At 37.9% G+C, this 21,964-nt stretch overlaps 1 protein-coding gene across 1 annotated transcript in view; it reads right to left on the minus strand.

Moving 5' to 3' along the window:
* The window catches only part of thsd7ba (thrombospondin, type I, domain containing 7Ba), a 121,906-nt gene that overhangs the window by 50,617 nt on the left and 49,325 nt on the right, over nucleotides 1-21,964 (minus strand). The window contains exons 6-11 of the mRNA XM_070838201.1: nucleotides 21,412-21,612; nucleotides 10,707-10,898; nucleotides 8,401-8,632; nucleotides 4,315-4,430; nucleotides 2,996-3,128; nucleotides 2,223-2,326 (exon numbers count right to left, since the gene is read on the minus strand). Coding sequence (XP_070694302.1) covers nucleotides 2,223-2,326; nucleotides 2,996-3,128; nucleotides 4,315-4,430; nucleotides 8,401-8,632; nucleotides 10,707-10,898; nucleotides 21,412-21,612 — 978 coding nt within the window. The remainder of the gene's footprint in view (nucleotides 1-2,222; nucleotides 2,327-2,995; nucleotides 3,129-4,314; nucleotides 4,431-8,400; nucleotides 8,633-10,706; nucleotides 10,899-21,411; nucleotides 21,613-21,964) is intronic.

The following is a 21,964-nucleotide window of genomic DNA, read 5'->3' on the forward strand; positions in this document are numbered from 1 at the left end:
CCGTTTCTTATTGAAGAGAGATATTTGAAGTAGATACCATCTCACACACCTTTCCCACAGGATGTGCACACAGCAACTACAGTGAATACAGAGTGTGTTGAAAATAACACATTCTTGAATAATATGAACTGAAATTTAAACTCTAATACAGAAAAGCAAGAAGTGCTCCGAAAGGGAAAACAGAAAAAAGACTTATTACATGAACACAATACAAGAGTATAAAACTATGTCTTTATCATATCATCAGCAGTAAAATGATCTTAATCAGATTGTAATATGCTTTATGCTGAGTGTGAGTGTATGATAGCATATATAAAGATCTTTAAGGGTCCTTGAATAACATAACTGAGACACCTATGTTATAACTTGCTGTCATTAAATCTTTGATAGGTCCTTACTCAGTGTTTCTTTACCCCTATTATGGCACTATTCCCAATTATTGTGTCCCTATTCCGCCACAATTTGACATTTACATGTCCTTTTCATTGAATTGGTTCAGCCATCCACTGAGTGAAAGTAAGCCCTGGGTGACTTCTTTGTTGCTTGAAATCTATATTTAAATTCTGTATTCCTACCAACTGCATATTCTAAACTCATACTTCAGTTTTTGAAATGTCACAGGTATTTAACTTAATTATTTCCTAATCATATTCAAATAAGAAGTTCTAAAGGTCAATGAGGCTTGCACTTAACCTGGGAACACTACAGACACTTTTCCCATCCTTACCTAAAAGTCATAGAAATTCACTCGAGAAATGTCAGTCATTATTATACTGCCAAGTAAAAGTGAACAACAGTGGGAGAAGAAATGCTGGAAAGTTCTCAGAGCAGCACAGCGAGGCACTGAAAACCTCACTTGAATTGCATCAGTAAATTAGATAGAAGGGCCAGTTTCTGGGATTTATTTGGACATTTTCTCTCCTTTAAAGCAGACTGAAATGATTCAATTAACATTCTGGCTTTTCAACGATCTGTGCCAGTAGCAGTGGTTTTCATAACTCCACTCAGATAAACCAAGGGTAGTACACAGGAATCTGCACAGTCCTGAAAACACACAACACATTCACATACTCACAGAGCACAATCAATTAAGGGGTGGTAGTCACAGGCAAGGCGACACAATAGATGATATGTTGTCAATGAGTATAATTCTGCAGTGTGGGACATACCTCAGATAATCATCAACAACACATCATTATAAGCTGTGTAAGTGAAGAGCTAAATAACCCACTAATGAAAAAATACTTTTTGTTCGAGTAGGAATCATGTTATGCACAGCAGTGTAAAGTTCCATCATTCGCTCACAGACACCTGAAATAAAATATACACACACATACACATATGCACACGCACATACACAAAGCAACATAAAAAAAAATGTTTCAGAGTTTAATAGTAAACAGTGAAGGAACAATAAATCTCTCCATTATTTTGAATATATAATAGATATACTGTATGTATTAATTGTTGTATTCAAAGCACTGCCTAATGCCTCAGAATTTACAGCCTTAGCTACTGTATATTATGGTGAATTGTTATCTAACAAACCACAGTATCCACACATCCAAAAACGTTGGGTGCATTCATTTGTAGAAATGAAAACATCTGTTAGAAAATCTGCATTAATATTTGTATCCAATTAGGGGAACCAGAGGTCACTTAAAACTGTTTACATGCCAAACGTGCCAAAGTTTCTGTGGATTTGGAATAATTTGTTTATAGCTACGCTCTTATTGTTTTAACTTATTACTGGATTGTGCTCTGTGAGTGTTTATTTTAAGTGTTAATATGCAGAACTCTTTCAGAGTTGTCAGACTTGATAAACTCAGAATCTCAAACAATGCAGCACATGTTCAGCATTTCATCAGAAAAAACTCTATTGGAAAGGAACTGTTGTGTGAACCAAACAGATCTTTGAATTGTGTTTTAACTTTATCGTGCGACTCGGGTCTGCATATGTTGTATGTACTGTGAGTACTGATTGTTTCTTTCAGCCTGCCACCTGACTTGTTGTATTCATTAATAAGAAACTGGTGATCTGATGAGATCATCAAGACAACACACAGAAAGGTTAATCTTGTTACACTCTCTGGACAAATTGCCTCCGTCTTTTACGTTTCCATCACCTGCTTGTTAAAAGAGCAGTTCTGAAAAGGCTATTAGGTCTCACTCAATAAGGATAGTAAATAGACGGATAGTTCAGGAAAAAGGAAAACAGTTACCTCTTGTTTCTAGACCGTTTCCACAGGCATCTTCTGGTCCAGACAATCCACGTCGAACAGAGTCTGGAACCAGACTACAGGTGTGCCACTTGTGTGTCCTCCACCTACATGGAAACGCAAAGACAGACAGACCATGTGATCACAGTGTGCTATTGCAGCTTTGCCACCTCATTTACACAGCAGGAAAAAGTTTGTGCGATTTTGCTCCGTGTTTGGTTTGTTTTGGTGATCTGGACTGCTTGCATTTGTCATCATTATGATTTGTCAATTGTTTGAATACAGTTTGGAGGACAAACATTTTCTATAGATATTGAAAGGTGTCACATGCTGTAGTCGAACACTAAACACTTAAGCAGACCTCATCGGAAGACTAAACTGAAAGGTTTTGTGTGAATTTACATTATCTAGCCAAAACTGTCATGTACGTGGTACACTGTTGTTAGCCTGTCATGCCAGACTTTTGTTCAGATTTAGCAGCTACATTGTCATCTATTTTTGCTTTTTTACATTGTTGCAATACAATTTGTCTCGCTTTACAAATGTAACATAACACTGCCAGCAGCATGAGAGTCTGTGTAAAACATAATATGTGATGTTAATGCCATCATAAAACCAGATGCTTACATCTAAAATGTATACATCTCTTTCACAACATTAATGCACTTTTCACACTGGGTATTCAAACTTAGGTTGCACTTAGCATTTTCTTCTAACCTTGAGCTGTTATACAGCAGATAAGAAAGACAATGGTTGGTTATAAATGGTGCTTTTACCTATACGCTGGACATATAGGAAGTGATTCACACTCTCTCTCTTCATACACTGTGTCGGGACACTCTTGACCTCCATTAGCAGACCTCTGAATGATGGTCCTGTATCGAGACTGTGTCGTGGCAGTCGCATTTTCTGTTGAACATGAAACACAATCTTCACAAAAAGGTTGCAGATTAGTTACACAGCTGAATTCAAGTGAATGTTTTGCAGTGAAATGATACCATTATAAATGGCTTGGCAATGACATATATTGTCTGGGATACCGAGTAAATGGAGGCACAATATCTCCCGTACAGTCTAATATGTGGGGGAGATGGCTAAAAACAAGTGGTCTTAATGTTGATCTGATCCTGATTAGCTTGCCCTTGTGGCTGTAATGTCCTCCACTTCACTCGGGTGTGTTCTCGGACACACTACACTGTAATGGTTTCATTTGGCTCACGCTCCAAGGCTCATTAAACAACGCTAATTACTAAACATTGAGAATGGTGCAATTAAGAAAGTGACTACATCATCAGCAGACCCAATGGACTAGAGCTTATTTACAGAGACAAAATGCCTGTTCAATTCTTTTAAAAACAATTACATACTTTTTGATATCCAAGATACTTAGAGTATATGTATCTAAACCCATTAAATATCCATTTCAGCCTAATGTAAGGGACAGTTAACACTGTCATTTACACTTAAATGTAATCAGTGAATACACTAGAGACATCAAGGGAGAGCACATTTGTATGGCAGCATTTGGTGGCATTGTTAACACATACTAAATGCCTCATACCTTATCAGGCTTTCATCATACAATGTCCTTATACTCTAAATATATACATCAAACAAATTATCTATTATTTAGAGTTCTGATTACTATTTTATGAGTTTTAAGTTTTAACGATTAATCAGTTATCAAAATTGTTGGCCATTTTTTTTATGTTAGTTGAGTAATCAATTAGCTGACTAATAATTTCCAACATTGTATAGTATACAGGTATGCAGCTAAAATTGAAAACTCCATCTAAACTGAAATTGCTCAGAGGAAGTAAGGCATCATTATTCATTTGTGGTGTAGGTATAGTATTTTTTAGGACAAAAAAGATAAAAACAATTTTAGAATTATGTGTGATTACAATTAGGCGTGATTCACTCTACTGCCATACATTACTGATTAACCTTTACAAAAATGTTACGTTTTTACAAAGCATCCTGCCACTAGTTACTAATAGTTGTAGGAGGTTTTTTACACCAGGATATCTTCAGAAGGTTGTTGAACTATTAGATGGGCATTACTAATCTAAGTTCATAAATTCATAAGAGCTACCTGGCATACAGGTTGATGGGCAAGCTGTCCATTCACTGAAGGGTGTAACGATGCAGTCTTTCTTGCAGGGAAGCATACAGGGTCGGACAGTTTCTGGACGGGCAGAATCTGAACACCTTAACACACAGAAAAACAGTGGTCTTAAATTCTCTTCATCCCCCAGGCGATGAATGATAAACATCCCTGGTCTTGCTGGTAACAGGACAGTGCAGTGAAACAACTGCCCTGTCCTTGACATCACACATCTCCCCACAGAAAACATGATTGATTACATGTCCTCCTGTCTGCATGCTCTACCAAAAGATGGACAAATATAAAAATTTACAGTTTCCTCACACATTCAATGGCTTCCCAGGACCAAATATTTCTCTATGAAAAGAAAAATCCCACTATTGAAGTGCATAAAGTGCCTGTATTTTATAGTAACCTTTAAAACCCAATGATGTTAAAGTTGCAATTATAGAAATAATTTTTATTAACAATGGATCAAATACTCTATGTGTAATGTGAAAGGGGTGGTTTGTATCACTGAGGTCTGCAGTTCCTGTCAGGCCAATGCCTCTTGAATTTGTGAAGAAGATTTCGATATATAAAAAAGTATCATCTGCATATAACACTGAGTAAGAAAATTTCATTTACACCTTTGCACAAATAATTGAAATAGATCTGTTTATTTTCAGATTATTGTGATCAAGTATGTCGCCACCATAGACTGTATATAAGAAGTGTATGTAACCACCGTGAGGTCATTGGTTTGTGTCAAAATTGTTTTGAAGCCTTGAGTTTGGCATTTTGGCCAAACTCAAGGCATGTCAGCCCTTAACTACTGCAAGTAACTTAGTGAATTTAATGAAATTCAGAAGAAGTGTTTAGAACATCACGTATTAATTTGAATCTGTCGCAATTAATTCTGCCTTGAGTCATACTTGGGTAATTGCTTTACCGTGCATGTGACCACCAGTCCCACTCCTGAATCAGTAATCACATTACCAAGCTGTGTCTGAGTATCACTGATTTTCATTACACATAAACTGTGTAAACACAATACAATATAATAATATATATAATAATAATATACCAACTTTTCTGTAAATTGTTTATTGTACTGTATCTGAGCAACCGTAACACCCAAATTTCCCCCCTCCTGTGGATAAATAAAGTATTTCTGATTCTGATTCTGATCATTAGGTGATAATATGTCAGTGTTGTGTTTTCAGCCATTCTACTGCCACCAGGTTGACAAAAAACAATTAATTCAGCTTTCAGAATTACTTTTATGGATTAATAATTAATAATAATACTCAGTATATAAATACTTACAGTACTATTGTTTGTGGAATGATATGTAGTACATGGAGTAGATTACAACTATCAAGTTTTTTACCAGGTCTTTGAAGCTAAAAGTAAGGGAAACAAATTTAGGATCAGTTCAAACAACCAGGTGAGTGCATTTATCTCCCCATGTACATGTGCTGAGCAGCCACAGTAGTCTTTTATTGCCCCCAAGGAGACAGAGTGTTCTGGGAGGAAAAAAATCAATCAAAGTCCACAGCATGGCTGCTAATTAAACCGGAGAAAGTGAAGATATGCAAACTGTTTACCAATGAATCATTCCTGCCACGCCAAGGACACCATTACCAGTTTTTAAAGAGCACTTCACCAACTTTCATTTTAAAATAGAAAATAATCACATATTTCCTCTGTATTTAGGCTGCTACACATCTTGTGTAACATATCTGTAATGGGCCCTTTGGCTGTGTTGCATTTTGTGTGTTGTGCAACCTTGAAGTGGTGCGGATTAATACAGCTATGTAAAATCAAGCTTTGATGTCTTCATCAGCAAGCAGCCAAACCCTCCCTCTTAAATACGCACACACACTCACACACACACACTCACATCCCAATTTTTTTTCAGAGTGAGCGACTTCCTTTGCCCGACAACCAGATCCAGGTCTCACTAGAGACCCAGCATGGTGCCACATCCCAGCAACCGCAGAAAGCCAGCACGCACAGGAATGAGATCAAAGTATGCCAAAGCATAAGGAGGAAAGATACATAAAACCCATCCTTCCCCGGCTTTATCCCTCCTCTTCTCTCTCTCTCTTTGCAGAGATGCATGCCAGAGGGCATGGCAATGCAACAGAGCAGCTGGGGGAATATTGTGTGGTATGCCCAGAATGAGCTTTTAGACTTACAGTCAAGGCCATGGTGTTCAACTGTGACATGGCTGGGAACATTAAATGTCTCTCACACACTATTGATTATCTCTTGCAATCAAATACCTAATTCATCATTTTCACACAATACCAAGTTAGGTAACTTCATAGTCAATTTTAACTCTGAATAATTTTGAGTGAGTATTTATTGAGTGTGTTGTTACAGCTCACCACCAACTGGTATACTTTCTCTACTCTAAGCAAAGGTAATAACAACATGTCTCCACATTTTGTTGACCCTTTAAGTTTAAAAAATGTTGATGTTATTTCGAATTATCAATCCAATCCAATTACAGTATGTTATAATGAAAAATTATTTGGTACCAATATATGATACAAATTGTAACAGGTCAAACGCTTGTTACGACTGCTTTAGGTTGTTAATGATTATTTTATCTTCAATATGTCACAAAGGGAAACAGAAATTATTCTAAAAATCAATCTAATCTAATCCTGCATGCTCTATACTGAAACCAAGAAAGACTCACTAAACTTTCATTGAGCCACTTCTGACTGTAGAGTGTTTGGAGTTCTGCCCTTTTTCAGTTTAGGAAACATGGTACCACAGTTTATCTGTCATCCGCGTATCAATGTTATCATATGAGGCTCCAGAAGTTATACCAAATCTATGGTGCTCTATAAAGAAACAGTCAAACCCTGGTTATGTTTTACATACTGCATGTGTTGTAAGACAGCAGAAAGGCCCAGGAACTTGTTACTGACAGTCAGAATCAACTATGATGATGAGTAACATGAAGGGCTATGTGTAAGCTGCTGTCCCATTAAATGAACACTGTGCAGCTATACATGAATAACAAAGAAGTGATTGAATTCACTGCATACTGTACAGGAAAGATCTATTGGTGAGGCAGAACTGACAGCTTTCATTAAAGACCCTGTAGTGGGAGATAGGATGTTCATAAGAAAAAAGCCTCTCCATAATCCTCTTTATGGGCCTGTCACTAATATATTGAACTAAAGAAGGGCAAACTTTGTGAATTATTTATGAATCTATCTTCCTGGCGTGGGCTATAACATCATCACAGTGACAGCACAAAGGCCCTTAATTAGCAGTGTTTGATATTGCATTGCTGAAAGAGGAGTAGATAATGGTCGAGCATAAGCAAGATAAATCTCAGGTTCTTAAAAACAAAATCCTGAACACAGGCAGAAAGCACAAAAGACTCAATGTGCAAATCTCTCAGGATATAATTTCACAGTGCATCAAGTCATCTGGGTCATTGTCAGTAAGTAAAAGCATACATTACATATTTTTAAGTAAGACATTTTTGAACTTTCAAACTTCAATGATTTTTCTGTAAGAGAAATACCATCACCTCTCAACTCCTCCCCCAGATTTTACAAAGCTCTTTTACTCCTTAGCCATAATTTACCATTTGTTTCTCTCTGGGCTCATTTTCTGGTATCTAACACTACACAAAGTAGTCAGCTAGGGAAGAATAGACAGTTTAGTTGGCATATCTGAGACATATAGTTCTTATTAACTGTATTCAGAAAAAGTAAAATACTGATTGCTAGTGGGCTGAAACAACTTATTCACTTATTTTCTTTATGACCACATGTGATACTACTTGAGTGAAAACAAACATGGAGTATATACACCTGTGGACATTCAAAAAAAAAACACCTGCCCACTGTAGACAAGGTCTGGTTTTCAAGTGAAAAGATGACACAAAGCTTGATATGACAAGAGCTGATGGGAAAAAGTCAAGTGTTACAGTAATGCAACAACAACAACAACATGCCTTCAGCCTAACACAATGAACTGTAGAATTGAGGTATTACATTGCCATTTTGGCATATATACAGTTGAAACCAGATGCCTAAGAGGTGCAGTCAGACAGCCTACCGTTTACTTATGACAGGTCCAACATTCGTCTTCATGCAGGTGACTTTGCGGATCTGGACACCCACAGCACAGGTGGGTGTCCCATTCCAGAAGCTGGTCCCATTGACATCCATGGAGGTATCCTCTATACAGGGACCCCAGGCTGAGGCCTCCCAGTAGAACACAATGCAAGGATGGTCATTGCAGATTCTCCACTCCTCCAGAGCTGGAGCTGCTGGACACTCCTTCCCCTCTGCCCACCAACACACAGGAAAGAAAGAACCACAGGGTCAAAGACATGAAGACAACGGTATACAGCCTGGCATTCAGAAAAAAGCAGACACAATTTAGCATTCCCCTGTGTTAATAAGCAAGCTCAAACTAAATTATAAGCAACATTGGACAAAATCTAAAACACATGTCACCTAAAGTAACAAGCTGTAATTAGTTGCTGGAAGTCAAATGCTAATATTATCACTGACTGCTGGCACCTTGGTGACAAAACAAATGTTTGATCGGGTTAGCTGAGCAGACACTTTACACCTTGTAGAAGTTTGTATCACAAATGAAAAGTCACAGTAAGGTCACAGTAAGAGAATTCAAAGGCCATTTCAAACACTGCCCACAGCAGTAAGACATCTTTTCCAATCCCTGCTGCCCGTACCTTGGTCGTCATAAATTTTGTCATTATTTGAGCACATACTGTACAGTTCTATATTCAACCACAATGACAGTGCAACAGTGAAAGCAGGACATCTGTGACAATGTCTATGCATTCATAAAAATGGTGTGTGTGATTCGCAGTAGGCTACCACAGCAAAAAAATATTTCCACAGTGCAACATTATTATTACTTCTTAAGTGTGTTTTTACCTCTCTATTTGCAGACAGGTGACACTGCTACTTCAACATAATCATTCAGAGGCAAAATCTCATATATAGAGCACATAAGTGGAAAATCTGTGATAAATGAGCATAATATCCCTATGGAAATAAGTCATTGTAACTTTTAGTGTACTGTGTCATCTTTCCATTCTGTGCAATAACAGCCTGATTGTGTTTGGTTATTTTTTCATTTTGGATTATTTTTGTCTCTGTATTTTAATCCTACTGTGTCAATTCAGATGTGTGTAAATGTTGTGTACGTTTTTGCACACAAAGGTAAGCAGAATGTTGTATAAAAACTTACTGCATATAAATGGAAATGTGTGCACAAATACCACACATACACATTAAGGGGTGTGCAGAGATTTACCCATGTAGCTAGTCTGTACAAACTAAATGGAGCTAAAACAAGGAACAGTTCAATATAATTAGGATCATAGGTGCCGTCTGGAGAGTGGCTGAGTGCTCTAAAGTGAACAGTGACCCACAGAAGGTCTAGGATGAGTTTGTAACTGAACTATAACCTAATAAACACTTGCACCTTCCAGTCCATTTTACATTCTCCAGCTCTTCAACACTGTCACACAAACAAGCATGCATACAGTATGAACACAAATACGGCACATGCACGGACACACAACCTCTTCCAACAAGCAGATATCCGGCAACATAATAATAAACAACACAGTGTGGAACCTGGCTTAAACTGGGAGATCCTTTCATCTGCTGTTATTGCAGATATGCATTTAGTTACAGGAATTAATGGGTTGTCGCTGGCTGCCAAGCTCTGCTGTCTGACGTAAAAACACGAGTATGCAGAAAGTTGCTGCCCCGAGACAGAACCCAGATGGTCAACTCAATCCTCAACAGCTTTTGAAATGACAAAATATCTAAATAAGACACTGTGGCCTCACCATAGTGTTTTGAAAAGGCCAGTCAGTCTTTATTTTTATTTTTGCTGCATTGAGCTTTGAATATCAGCATTTCATGCAGAAGACCTCTAAACAGACTTAGATGCACAAAATCAGTGGAGCTTCAAACCTGCTTTGTATGTTTTTCAGAAATCAGTATTGTCACCCAGGCTTCCCCAGACTCTCTGACTTGTCACCCAGTAACAATACTGCTGTACTGTAAACAGTGGATATGTACTCATACTTTTTTGTATTGGTTCTGCTTAGTCTTTAGTTGGTACCCTGTCTGTAACATTACACTAACTGCTACTGTATAATTCCAGCAATGCTACCTACAGAGAGTTACACTTCATTAAGAGAGATTTTGAGGAAAACGAAACATCCTAGTTGTAACATTGTGCTTGGCAGAAAACTGATTATCTGGGAAGTTTTGCACAAAATCACCACAACAATAAGCACAGCAAAGAAATCAGAATCATTAACAAGGGAGGTGAGAAAAGGATCAAAACACTGAGAGAGAATGGTGCATTACCTTTTCCTGGGATAGCCAACACAGTGCGAGTGCGGCTCTGCCGACCCTCTGCTGTCTTGGTGGCACAGCTGTGTGAGCAGGGTGACCAGGGAGACCAGGGACCAACCACACAGTCTGCAGGACAGGCCACCTCACAGGCCACCTCTGTCAGGGGAGGGTCGACCACACAGTGGGAACTGTGCACATCTGCTCCTGAGGAGGACAAGTTAAGATAAGAAAATAGAAATGGAGACATCAGCTTTAAAGATTCAAAATGAACCAAGATGAGACCTATTACAACGCATGTATCTTGACCTGATCAGACAGCTTCCAGATAGTGTCATAACCTTGTGTAAATAGAGCCAACACACATCGGGGCTACATTACAATCCCAATCCAGGTAAAGGGTGCATGGATCCAAGTGTATAGGAGAATAACAGAGAAAGTACAACATTGTAACAGGCATCTTTATGCAACTGGGTGGATGAGATTAAGACATAAAATAGCAAATAAGAGAGACTGATTGCCAATCATATATACAAACAAGGCGTGAGCAGGTTTTCTTTTAGATCGCATTGACATGAAGCGTAATTCAGTTCACACAGAGTACAACTGTATGGTTAGCCAGGTTGACAGGCTCTGCCTTACTTAAGAGTCTTGTGTGTTTTCTATCATTTTCTGTAAAGGCCTGTATTTACTGTCAGGGATAGAGGGGGATGGGTGATCCTGACGAGGTATGCAGTTCCGACATGGAAACGGATCATAATGCGATCTCTAATCTCATTGCTGACACTGTAAATGTTGATGCCAGGTGTAAACATAATTAGGCTAAATCAACACATAGTGTTGCGGCTGTAAATAGTATCCAGTTTAAGGACTGGTTACTATAATTTGTATCATGTTTTTTTTAATGATTTTTTTTAAATGTAAAAAAATTAAAATCATTAGTTTCTATTTTGGCAAAGTTTCCAAATGCAAAATATATATTCTTTGGGCTCTGGGGGAAATGATCTCCTCAATAAAAGATTTACACCAAACTTAACGTGGCGTCATCCTTAACTGTAAGAAAAATTTTGTCAAACACAAATAGAGTTTCATTTTCTAAAGAAAATTATAAGGCCATCCCATTGGTATTCCGAGCTAGTTTTAAAAGCTATCCTTCAGCCTTCATCTTGCAGTCATGTTATGAAATATTTATCACAGCTCCCAGTTAACTCTTCTTAAAGGAGTGAGACAGCTACAGGAAAGACACAGCTCTTTCTCTTTACTTCCATAATAATGACTTTCCTTTTCTGTGATTAAACACAAAAATCACAGGAAACTATTCCCACATGACAGTAAATGACTGAATAATACCCCAGATTTTGTGTTGGCCCCTGCCCAGTGTTAGCAGAGAGCCACAGGTTTCACTGAGGTATCTTTGTCCGAGAGAAAGAGGGAGAGAGAGAGAGAGAGATCAATTTCAGAAACAGGGCTGCCATCCTGATGTCAAAACAATGCCAGCAGCCGCCAAAGCATTGTTTTTGTATACACGCTCACACACAGCAGTATCATTAACTTGGTTGAACTCTGCCTCTACATCATGGAATATGGTTTAACAATAACAACCCCAGGGCAGATTTGTCATCAATTTGTCTTTTTTTCTTCTCCAAGCGAATACCTTTGATGCAGAGGAGGGCAGTGGAGAGAGCAAACACAGGTATCACCTCATCAGATAGATGTGAAAGACTCCCTTAGGGAGTCTTAAAACCTTTTACCCATAAAGTTAAAGCATCAGAGATCTCCAGCCATCAAAGTAACTGGTGTGTACACAGCAGGAAATATTAGTCTGCTCGAAGTAATGGTAAGTCCAATATTTATTTCATTATTGAAGATACAATAAGACAAAGGGGTCTGCTGCTGGAATGAACATACAAAAAATAAATCTCAAGAATTTGGTGTGACACTGACAGTATGTCTCTTGGGGCATATGAAGGAGTCTCATGGTTGACAGTATTATAAATGACTGTAAAATGACATTTAAAACTCAGAAAAAAAGAAATAAAACTACTTCTGGGCTTCCAGAATAATAATACACGTGCGTCTCAAAATACATTACATTAACTGAGCAAAGATCCGGACTTTGCAGCACTTGAAAGGGAAAAGTAATATTTTACATAATTGCACCACCAGTTGAACTGGCAGTGAGATTTTAAGCTGTGTCCATGCTTTATACAAAGTGTGCATGATTATGGCTCAATATGCACAATAGAGTCTATGAATCAACCTTTCTGACTTACATTCACTGGAACAGACACTGAGTACTGTATATTTACCATCTATATAGTTTATGTGTAACTGTATAGTTTCTGTAAGTAAAGAGGCCTATTTTGCACTTGGAATGAGAAAATGTGCAATGAGATACAGCAATATGGTGTTTAAAGGCTTTAAATCGAACCAGAAGTTTTATCTAAAGCTAAAGAAACATTTATTTCTTGTTTTACTTTTAAAGGCATAGCTGGAGAATAATAGTTTGTCAGGTACAGAGAAATCAAACCTATTGTTTTCAGGCAGAGGACAGTAGTAGAGTAGCAGTAGTGGACAGATTTGTACATTCAAATTCAAATCAATGCCATTGAAAAGCGCAGGCAAAGCACAACACCACTGGACAAAACAGAAAACATTTAACAAATCAAAGAGTAAAATAACCTTTTCAAAACCAACAGAAAAACAGAAAACACAATGACAATTCAGTATATTGGACAATATCATATCTATGGAAGTGTGTGCCTTGCATCTCATGGCTGCCATACATTATCTGTATGATCCTTCAGGAAACCTTTCACACTCCAATTATCTCAAAGCTATGAGATAAAAAGATTTACACTGTGATTTCCCACCCAATATTCACTCCATGAGCTGCCAATTGTACATCTGTCTAAGTTTCAATTGCTTTTAATACATAATGTACATAAAAAAACAATGCTGTGATTGGTTATTATAAGTTATACATTTTATCAGAGACTTCTTTTTCAACCACTTGAGCACGTAGTCAGTCATGACTACGTGCTACATGTTGTTACAAGGCTTCATAGTTTTAGCTAATCCAATGCCAGAAGAAGCACAGAAACCAGCCAAAATCTTACAAACTCAGTTTACTCTATTGGGTAGTGTGTGGGCCTAATCTAGAAGCTGAACCATTGAACTAAGAGTACGAGTTACAGTAAGATAATGACAGCCAACAGTACCATCGGACTGGTTAGAACCCAGTCAACCATTGGCTAATTCCACCATGTTTTTGAAGAGACTATGTTTGATGAGACAATTACAACTTTAGGTTTTACATAAAATAAAGACACAGAAGAATATGCAAAGCATGGCAGGTTTCCTTGAGCTGTAGGCATGTTTTATGAATTGCTTAGATGTATTATTGCCAAGTATTTTCTACAAACAGTAGAAAACCCGTAATTATTCAACAATTGTGCTGCTTGAAAATCACAAAAGATTAATGAATATGTTAGCAAACAAAACTAACAAAAGACTCACAAAGCTCTGCCTGGAAACAGTGCCTAAAGAAAAATAGTATGATAAAATGGATCCAAAGTCACAACTCATGTATGTGTGTGTGTTTGAGTGTGTAATGTATGTGTGAGGCTACGTGGGGTGGGGGACTCTGCAAATAGATGGCTGCCCTACGGGTCCTGTTGCATTATTAATACAGGGCTCTGTAGTTGGGGCTCTTACTCAGATATAATACCACTGCCTCCTGCATGCAATTTCATGATTTCTATTCTGCTCGCCCACCTGCCAATTAATCTTCATTGTTATTATTCAGGTAGATATAGAAAAAAAAAAAAAAAAAAAGAAGTCCTCGCCTTTGCTTAAAAGTAATAATCATATCCACTCTGCGCGGGCAGCTTTTAAGACAAAGCTGGTAGGCAAAAGCAACAAGGCAAATTGGACAATCACTGTGAACATCAAAGTAGCTTGGGTAACTAATTAATGTTTTTGCTGTATCTGTCAAACATGTACATTTAGAATTTCATTATTAGTGGCAGTCGCACAGAAAAGTTTGGAACTGTTTTCCTGAGTTCATCATCTGCTGAATGTTATTGACAGCCAAGCAGACACTGTTCAAGTTAATAGTGAGTAAACACATAGCTGAGTTGTTATTGTTGGGTTCAGAAATGTCAGAGGGTTTGTAGGTTGGGGAAGTTTAGCCAATACACATCTACCTGCCAACAGTCCTGATTGTTTGTCTCCCTATTTTCAACCCCTTCTCCCACTCTGATCCTGATTGGTAATTTCTCCCATTGATTTCCGGATTTCAAGTGTTTCTCAGTCCCTGTGTGGGACATGCTTTGTGGTACCTGGCAACCCAACCCGCAAGCAGAGGTTAGCATGCACTCACTCATACTCTGTTAAATCTAATAATGAAAATAATAATAATAATAATAGTGTTTTGTTGTTTTGTAATACATATTAGTGGGGTTCTATGTGGGTGGGTTGTTGAGCATTGACTCCCCAGACAGTCTCCCTCTCTTTCACACCTTCATGTTGACAGGTACGCTATGTGACATTACATTTGTCATGTCAGTTGGAGCTGTCAAAAAACTTTACCAAGCCTGGGGCAAAAGTGGGTTAGGCTAATACAGCAAAAATTAAAAATTAAATTGCCTTAGTTAAAGCCCATAAGTGCCCATTAACTACCTGTGTGACATGCCACACTATTGTTCACTTAGTTTGCAACAAATGTAGGTTACTACATACTTCCTTTCAGCTTAAAACTGCACATAATGCAACTTCTTCCTTAAGTAAGCTAACATGATATAGATGATATGATTATGTTTTTCAAAATTGCATATAACATGGTTCAAAGTTTGAAAGCTTTAGTCTCTGCATGAATGCCATATGCTGGGACAGTTTTAAATAGAAACTCTGCTGTCACCATGAGACCTGCCTTGTGTCAGTCATAAACTTTCATGCATCTCTGATACTCAGACTTTTCTTCTCCACTCCAAAGATTGAAAGGTTTGTTATTTCAAAAAACCTTTTGAATAATTTTACAAAATTAATAAATTTTACAATATGTAATGTAGTAGGGGGTAACAGCAGACTGTAGTAAGTTGGTAAGCACATTCAGAACATCAGAATAAATGCAATTACCGTGAAATAGGAAAAAAAAAAGATTTAAAAAGATGATTCAACAGGCTTGATTATAAGAAACAAAAGAAAGTTTGGTGAATAGGTCTTTTTCACAGCAGATATTTTGACTAGTAGGAAAAGCACAGGTGTTAATAGCATTAACGATGGCTCTGTCCCAGTAAGCTGTGACAGTGAGCCAGCGTGCACAAGGCCAGCACCCCGAAACTAAAGCACCTAAATGGAACTCAGCCATCAGCCATTTGATTATCTACACCTGTGCTTTTTCCTACTGTGACAAAGCAAAATGTCCTTTGAGAAAAAGGCCCATTGATATGATAAAACGTTAAAAGGCAAATACATGATTTTGAACATTTTAAACAGCCAGTCTCATTTATTGAAGGCCAAAAAATTGCTCTACAGTGGTAATGCTATGCTTACAATAAGTACAGATTAAAGCAAGTAATATTTGCAAGCCTGAAAAGATTTCCAGGAGGAAATGTGTACAATCAATATTATTATATTATACACAGTTTAATATTATACAGTATTATATTATTTTACAAAACTGCTCTATGTCTAAAATCAAGCATGGTCGTCAAAGAAGCTGAAAAAAACACTGCTAAATCATGCCAGAGTTGTCAACCAATCAGCATGCTCACGCATCAGCACTCCTGTACGGTCCATCTATACCGAAAAGACTACATCACATTAAGTATAATGGGACTGCCGTTAACCTTGCTTCATTTAAGTTAAACTGAGCAATTAAGTTACTACAGCAGAAAAAAATTCTTCCCTCTACACTGATAATGGGTGTCAGCAATAAAGAGACGTGTAATAATTTGTCATAACTACTGTGAATTTCCGCTAACATCATAAGCACATAATATTCTGTGTACAGCCATTAATGGTTTCTAATGTTACTAATGTTTTATCTTTGAGCACGATGAAATGGACTAGCAGATGTAAGGTCTCAGCAGATAGGTGAGGAGAAGGATAAATATACTTGATGTGTGTCCATATTGTGCAATGAACAAGCTGGCTTCTGTGAAGGAAAATAGAAAAGGACAGTAATTCCCTGCATAGAACAATAAGACTACTGTTTCATCCTGATGTTTTTCTGATTTTCTCTGGGTTTTAACACTCTACTGTCAAAAGCACCTGCACAGACCCACTCCAGACCATCTAAGCAAGGTCAACAGACGAGAAGAGCATGAATCACTCATGAAATAACACTGTCAAGCAGGTGAAAGGTAACATGAAAAAAAAATAATAATAACACATACACACACAAAAACACATTATCCAACAATATATATAAAGAGACAGCAGCAATAATAAAATACAAACAGAAATAAAAGAGGGATTTTGTCATACAAGTAACAAAATGTTGTTTCCCAGTGGTAGATCCTTCTGATTCACCCTTCTAGCTGAACAGTCCTGGCCAGTCTATTCCATTTCAACCATACCTGAGTGGTTTTGCCAATTACCTCATGTATTTGCTAAGCAATAAAAGCTGGCTTTTACGTGATAGCGGATGTTGTCTGATTGCTTGAACAGCCACAGATAATAAAGTAAATCTGGATCAGATAAACTTAACTGGGAAAGTGCTGTCTCTTACTCTCTACAGGCATAGTCTTTCCTTGGACAACGTCTTGAGTTTTAAGGCTTGAAATGCAGAGTAATTCTGAGGAATTGGAAACCAAATGCTTACTCAATCAGGGAGTAAAGAGGAAAAAACAATCCATACCTCTCAGGTGCCTGTCACCCTATATAAATTCACAAACTTAAATGGTCCTGCCGGTTCAAACACCCACAACACCCCTTATTTCAGTCGAGTGTAAATATGTGTTAACTCAACATACAGTAGCTGAGGTGAACCCAAGCTTATTGCATGATATAAAAGGATAAGCTTTATTTGTATAGCAATTCAATAATCTTGATCTCAACTAAACAGAAGTGAAAGAGACAATGGAAAAACATAACCAGCCAGGATATAAGGTGAGATTTTCGCTGTCATTTTCAATCAACTAAAAATCCAGCTACCATTACTTAGTGAGTTAAGTTATTCCAGAGGTTAAGATCCAAAGCTGTAATTATTGGGCTGAGGGTCCAAGCAGGGTTTAAGTCAGGGGTTCTCACAGTTTGGATGACTGAGCGCCAATTTAGGGAGCCAGCATATGATTGTGGGCTGCACAGGGTTTCTTATACTGATGATTGCACAGGTAAAATGCACATAAATTAGAAAAACAGTCACTTATATATTCAATTTTAAGAGAGATTCTGTAGGTGCAGAGAGAAAGAAAGAGACATTTTCACTTATTGGAGCGAGGATTATCACTATTATTTCCATTGTGGTTGTTGTTATTACTGGTAGTAGTGGTAGTAATAGTAGTAGAGGTACTAGTAGCGATAAGTCACAGTTATTATGAATATGTTGGCCACAAATGTCTTGCTGTCTGGCTCCATCCCCATCTCCATTGCTAATTTTAGCTAGCAGGGTTGACTTTAGATTCGACGCTCACAAGGGGCCACAAGTTGCCATACAGCCAAGTTGTCAGCTCTAACCTGACAGACACTTGTTAGGGGAGCACAGTTTGATGCAGTAGATGTGTAGTGTGTTATAATGCAGGTGACCCAATTTGAAGCAGAAGCTTGCTGTGAAATGAAACCAGAGCTCCCATTTACTAACAGACTTGCTTACTGAGTTTCCTCCAATTAAAAATGTCTTTCCTTAAACAACAAGACAAGATAAGCTGAGATGAGCGGGTCGACGGGTAGGTCGCCTAATCTATTTGTATGATTATTAAGCAAATTGCTCCTATTAAAAGATATGTGTGCCCACAAATACTGTATGACAGATGTTTACTGTTTATGACAACGTACCATATTTCTGTAAACAATTCTTTCATCTTTGCAGGTATGTCAGTATTACCTCTAAATCCTCTCCTTCCTCTCCCTCCTCTGCGCCCGTCTCACCCTGTCAGATATTTCCTGCACTTTTGGAAAAAGCGAAAATGATTGAAACCAAGCCAAAAGTTGCTGTGTGTGCATTTTCTACTCTCTCCACAGTCAGTTGAAACATTCCTGCCACAGGAGCTTCACACTCCCATTGCTCTCGCCGCAGAACTGTAAAACACTATAATATTATTTGAAGCTCTTAACAGAAAAACACCACAGGAACCCAAATATGTCAAATAATGTTACTAACAACACCTCTAGGGTTGGATTTAGCTTGCTTTGACTGAAAGAATATCACTCCTGACTTTAAAATATACAATTTCTCATACAAGCAGTGTATCGCATTCAGTCTTTAATCTAAGTCCTGATGCCTAGTGGGCTGGACATGTGGGTGAAAATAATTGAATCTCTTAAAACAGCAACAAATGAGATCTATTGCCCATGTAACAGCTTAACCAATGGCAAATAAAGCAGTTTGAGCAGATGACCTGAAGTGGAATGTTGCTTACTATTACAACGATGCACCCACTATAAGGAGCTATGTGGAGTGAAGGCATTCAGATTGTTGTGGTATACACAGAAACTGTGAAGAACGTTGAGAGCATGCCTGCAACAATGTGAAGTGGAATTTGTAGTGAGTCAGAGTTATTTGCTTGATATATCTCATTTTAACTGTGTACAGACATACATTTATTAGATGTTCTTCATAAGGGTTGGTTTTTTGTTTGATATCGGGAATCTTTTGGGGATAGAGGTCGTTTGGTCTTGAATAAAACCTGATCTTAGAAGACCTGAAACACAATTAGTCCACAGAGTTTTGAGACCGGTGAAAGCTTGAACTTTACTTTCCCAGCAGAGAAGCATGTCTTCTTGCCTTCATCCAACATCACAGTGTTGCAGAGACAAAGTGTCCATCATTTCTTCTTACGTAACAGAGAAGGGGAGCTTGAATGTGTCAAGTCTGAATGTGCAGACAGACTGGCAATTAGCAGCTGCTCTCTCCGAGGTCTACTAAATTGATATGTCAAGCAGAACAGAAAAGTAACTAAAAGCATATTCTATCTGGAGGAAAAACTGGACTATGATCAAAGAGGGTCACTGAGACGTTCGTACAGAGAATAATAATCATAGCAACAGAACTTATTCTCTCCATCTAATTATCTTTTTTCCATCTGTCCTCTATTCAGTTCATTAAAGAAAAACATAGCAATACTGGGTTTTAGAACAGTACTTGGTGTCAGTTTTAGTAGATGTGATGAGCTTGTAGATGGTGAATTTTATTTGAATAAAATTAATTAACACTGTCAGCAATGTCAAATCCATGACACACAGATTGCTAGCCTGCTCAAAAACTTTTTTTTTTCATTAAAGGCATATTTAACATAACAACTCATGACAAAAAAAATCTAATATAAAACTAGAGAAAGGCTTAATTTCCCCACCAACATTGATTCATCAAATAATATGACAGCACTTGAACATTTTAATATAATTTTCCATATGCTTTGTGTAGATATGACAAGCAACAAGGCTTTTTTAGTACTCCATGGATGAAAGACAATATGCGATGGCAGTTTGATTTGGCTCAGCTAAGTCTATCATTTATTTCAATAATTTCAAGTGTCGAAAATGGAAATAATTCTCTTTGCTATGGCTTTAACTGCTTGTCATACATCCAGCATTAGCTGTGAGATTGTGAATCATATTGTCGTGCTTAATGATGCTTGTAGTCCTTACCTATATCAGTGCTCTCCCAGCCTACAGAGCCACTGTGTGAAAACAGAGCTCCTTACAGGATTTTGCATCACTTAACAATGTGATACTGCCGCAAACGTGTGTGAAAATAAACTAATGTGCTTGAATGGTAAGTCTTATAAGCCAATTAAGGAAGGAAGTGAACAACTTGTCAACATTCACTAGCAATAAATCCACCGCAGATAATTTTATGAGCCCTTCTCCTCAAACCTGCCAAACCTCAAATTCTTAGTTGTCCTGTCAAAACTCATTAGAATCTCCTGTTGACTAATACATTTGGACCCTCCACTGCCTCCCTGATAAACACACACATGATCCATTGTGACAGAATAATAAAACACAGGCAAAAAAGAACGCAATTAGGTTTATAATCTATGGAGATGAGCAATTAATGCCTGGCAGGAAGCTACGTTTCTGACTTTTAATCAGGCCAATGTTTTCTGTGCCCATAAACTTGGTGATGGACCCTCATGAATAATGAATGCTTCGTTAACACTAATGCTCCCATCACCCAACGTGATGATATGGCTTAGCACAATGGATCATATCATACCTGATAATTCATGCATCACATTACGTGATATAACATTACGTGTCCGGACCACAGCACTGATGGCTCTACTATGGCTTTGATACATTTTACAGATACTTGTAAATCTATAATCCTCTATCTAGCAATCTGCTCACTCCCCCTAGATACTTTGAAGCATATTTCCCAAATTGTCGAAAACATTCCTTTAAAGAGGTTATAGTTGCTGGAAGAAGGGCATATTGAACTATCAAGGAGCTCCTTCTGCCTTTAGCAGCTATAAAAAAAAAACTGGTGGTGGTGAAAATTAGGGTTTTAATTTTAATGCAAACTATTCCTTTAAGATGCAAATCGCAGTACCTTCAGTGTTGACACAGGTCACATTCTGGACTGCAGCTCCAGGACCGCAGGAGCCTTTAGTGGGGGTGCATCTTTCTTCTTGTTGGACCTGCCACAGGTAGCAGGTGGGATCCTCACAGGGGATGGACTCCGCCAGATGAGGGCATGTCTCTGGAGGACTGCTGGACTCCCACAATACCTCTCTCCTCCTCTGTCTGAAACCTGACAGGGAAGAGGACGGGAGGAAGAGAACAGAAGAAGGTTGTCAGATAAGCAATTGATATTCCTGTACAAAAATAAGGCAACAGTAAACACAGAGTATACAGAACTCCTCTCAGCCAATCAGCAGAATACCATATTAATTAATGTACCATATTGTTAACCTCTGTTGAGCAGGGACCTCTCATCCTGATCTCTCTTTCAAATTGTTCTCCGTCCCGCTAATTATTCTACATTTGCACATCGATGTGTATATACCCTCTTTGATGTATATATTCCTTAGTCCAGTGTTATTACTCTTTTCTTTACTATCTATCTATCTACTGTACTTTACAGTATGAGAAACTTGTGTAAG

The sequence above is a fragment of the Pempheris klunzingeri genome, chromosome 10 (assembly GCF_042242105.1).
Source record: "Pempheris klunzingeri isolate RE-2024b chromosome 10, fPemKlu1.hap1, whole genome shotgun sequence".
Classification (NCBI taxonomy): Eukaryota; Metazoa; Chordata; class Actinopteri; order Acropomatiformes; family Pempheridae; genus Pempheris; species Pempheris klunzingeri.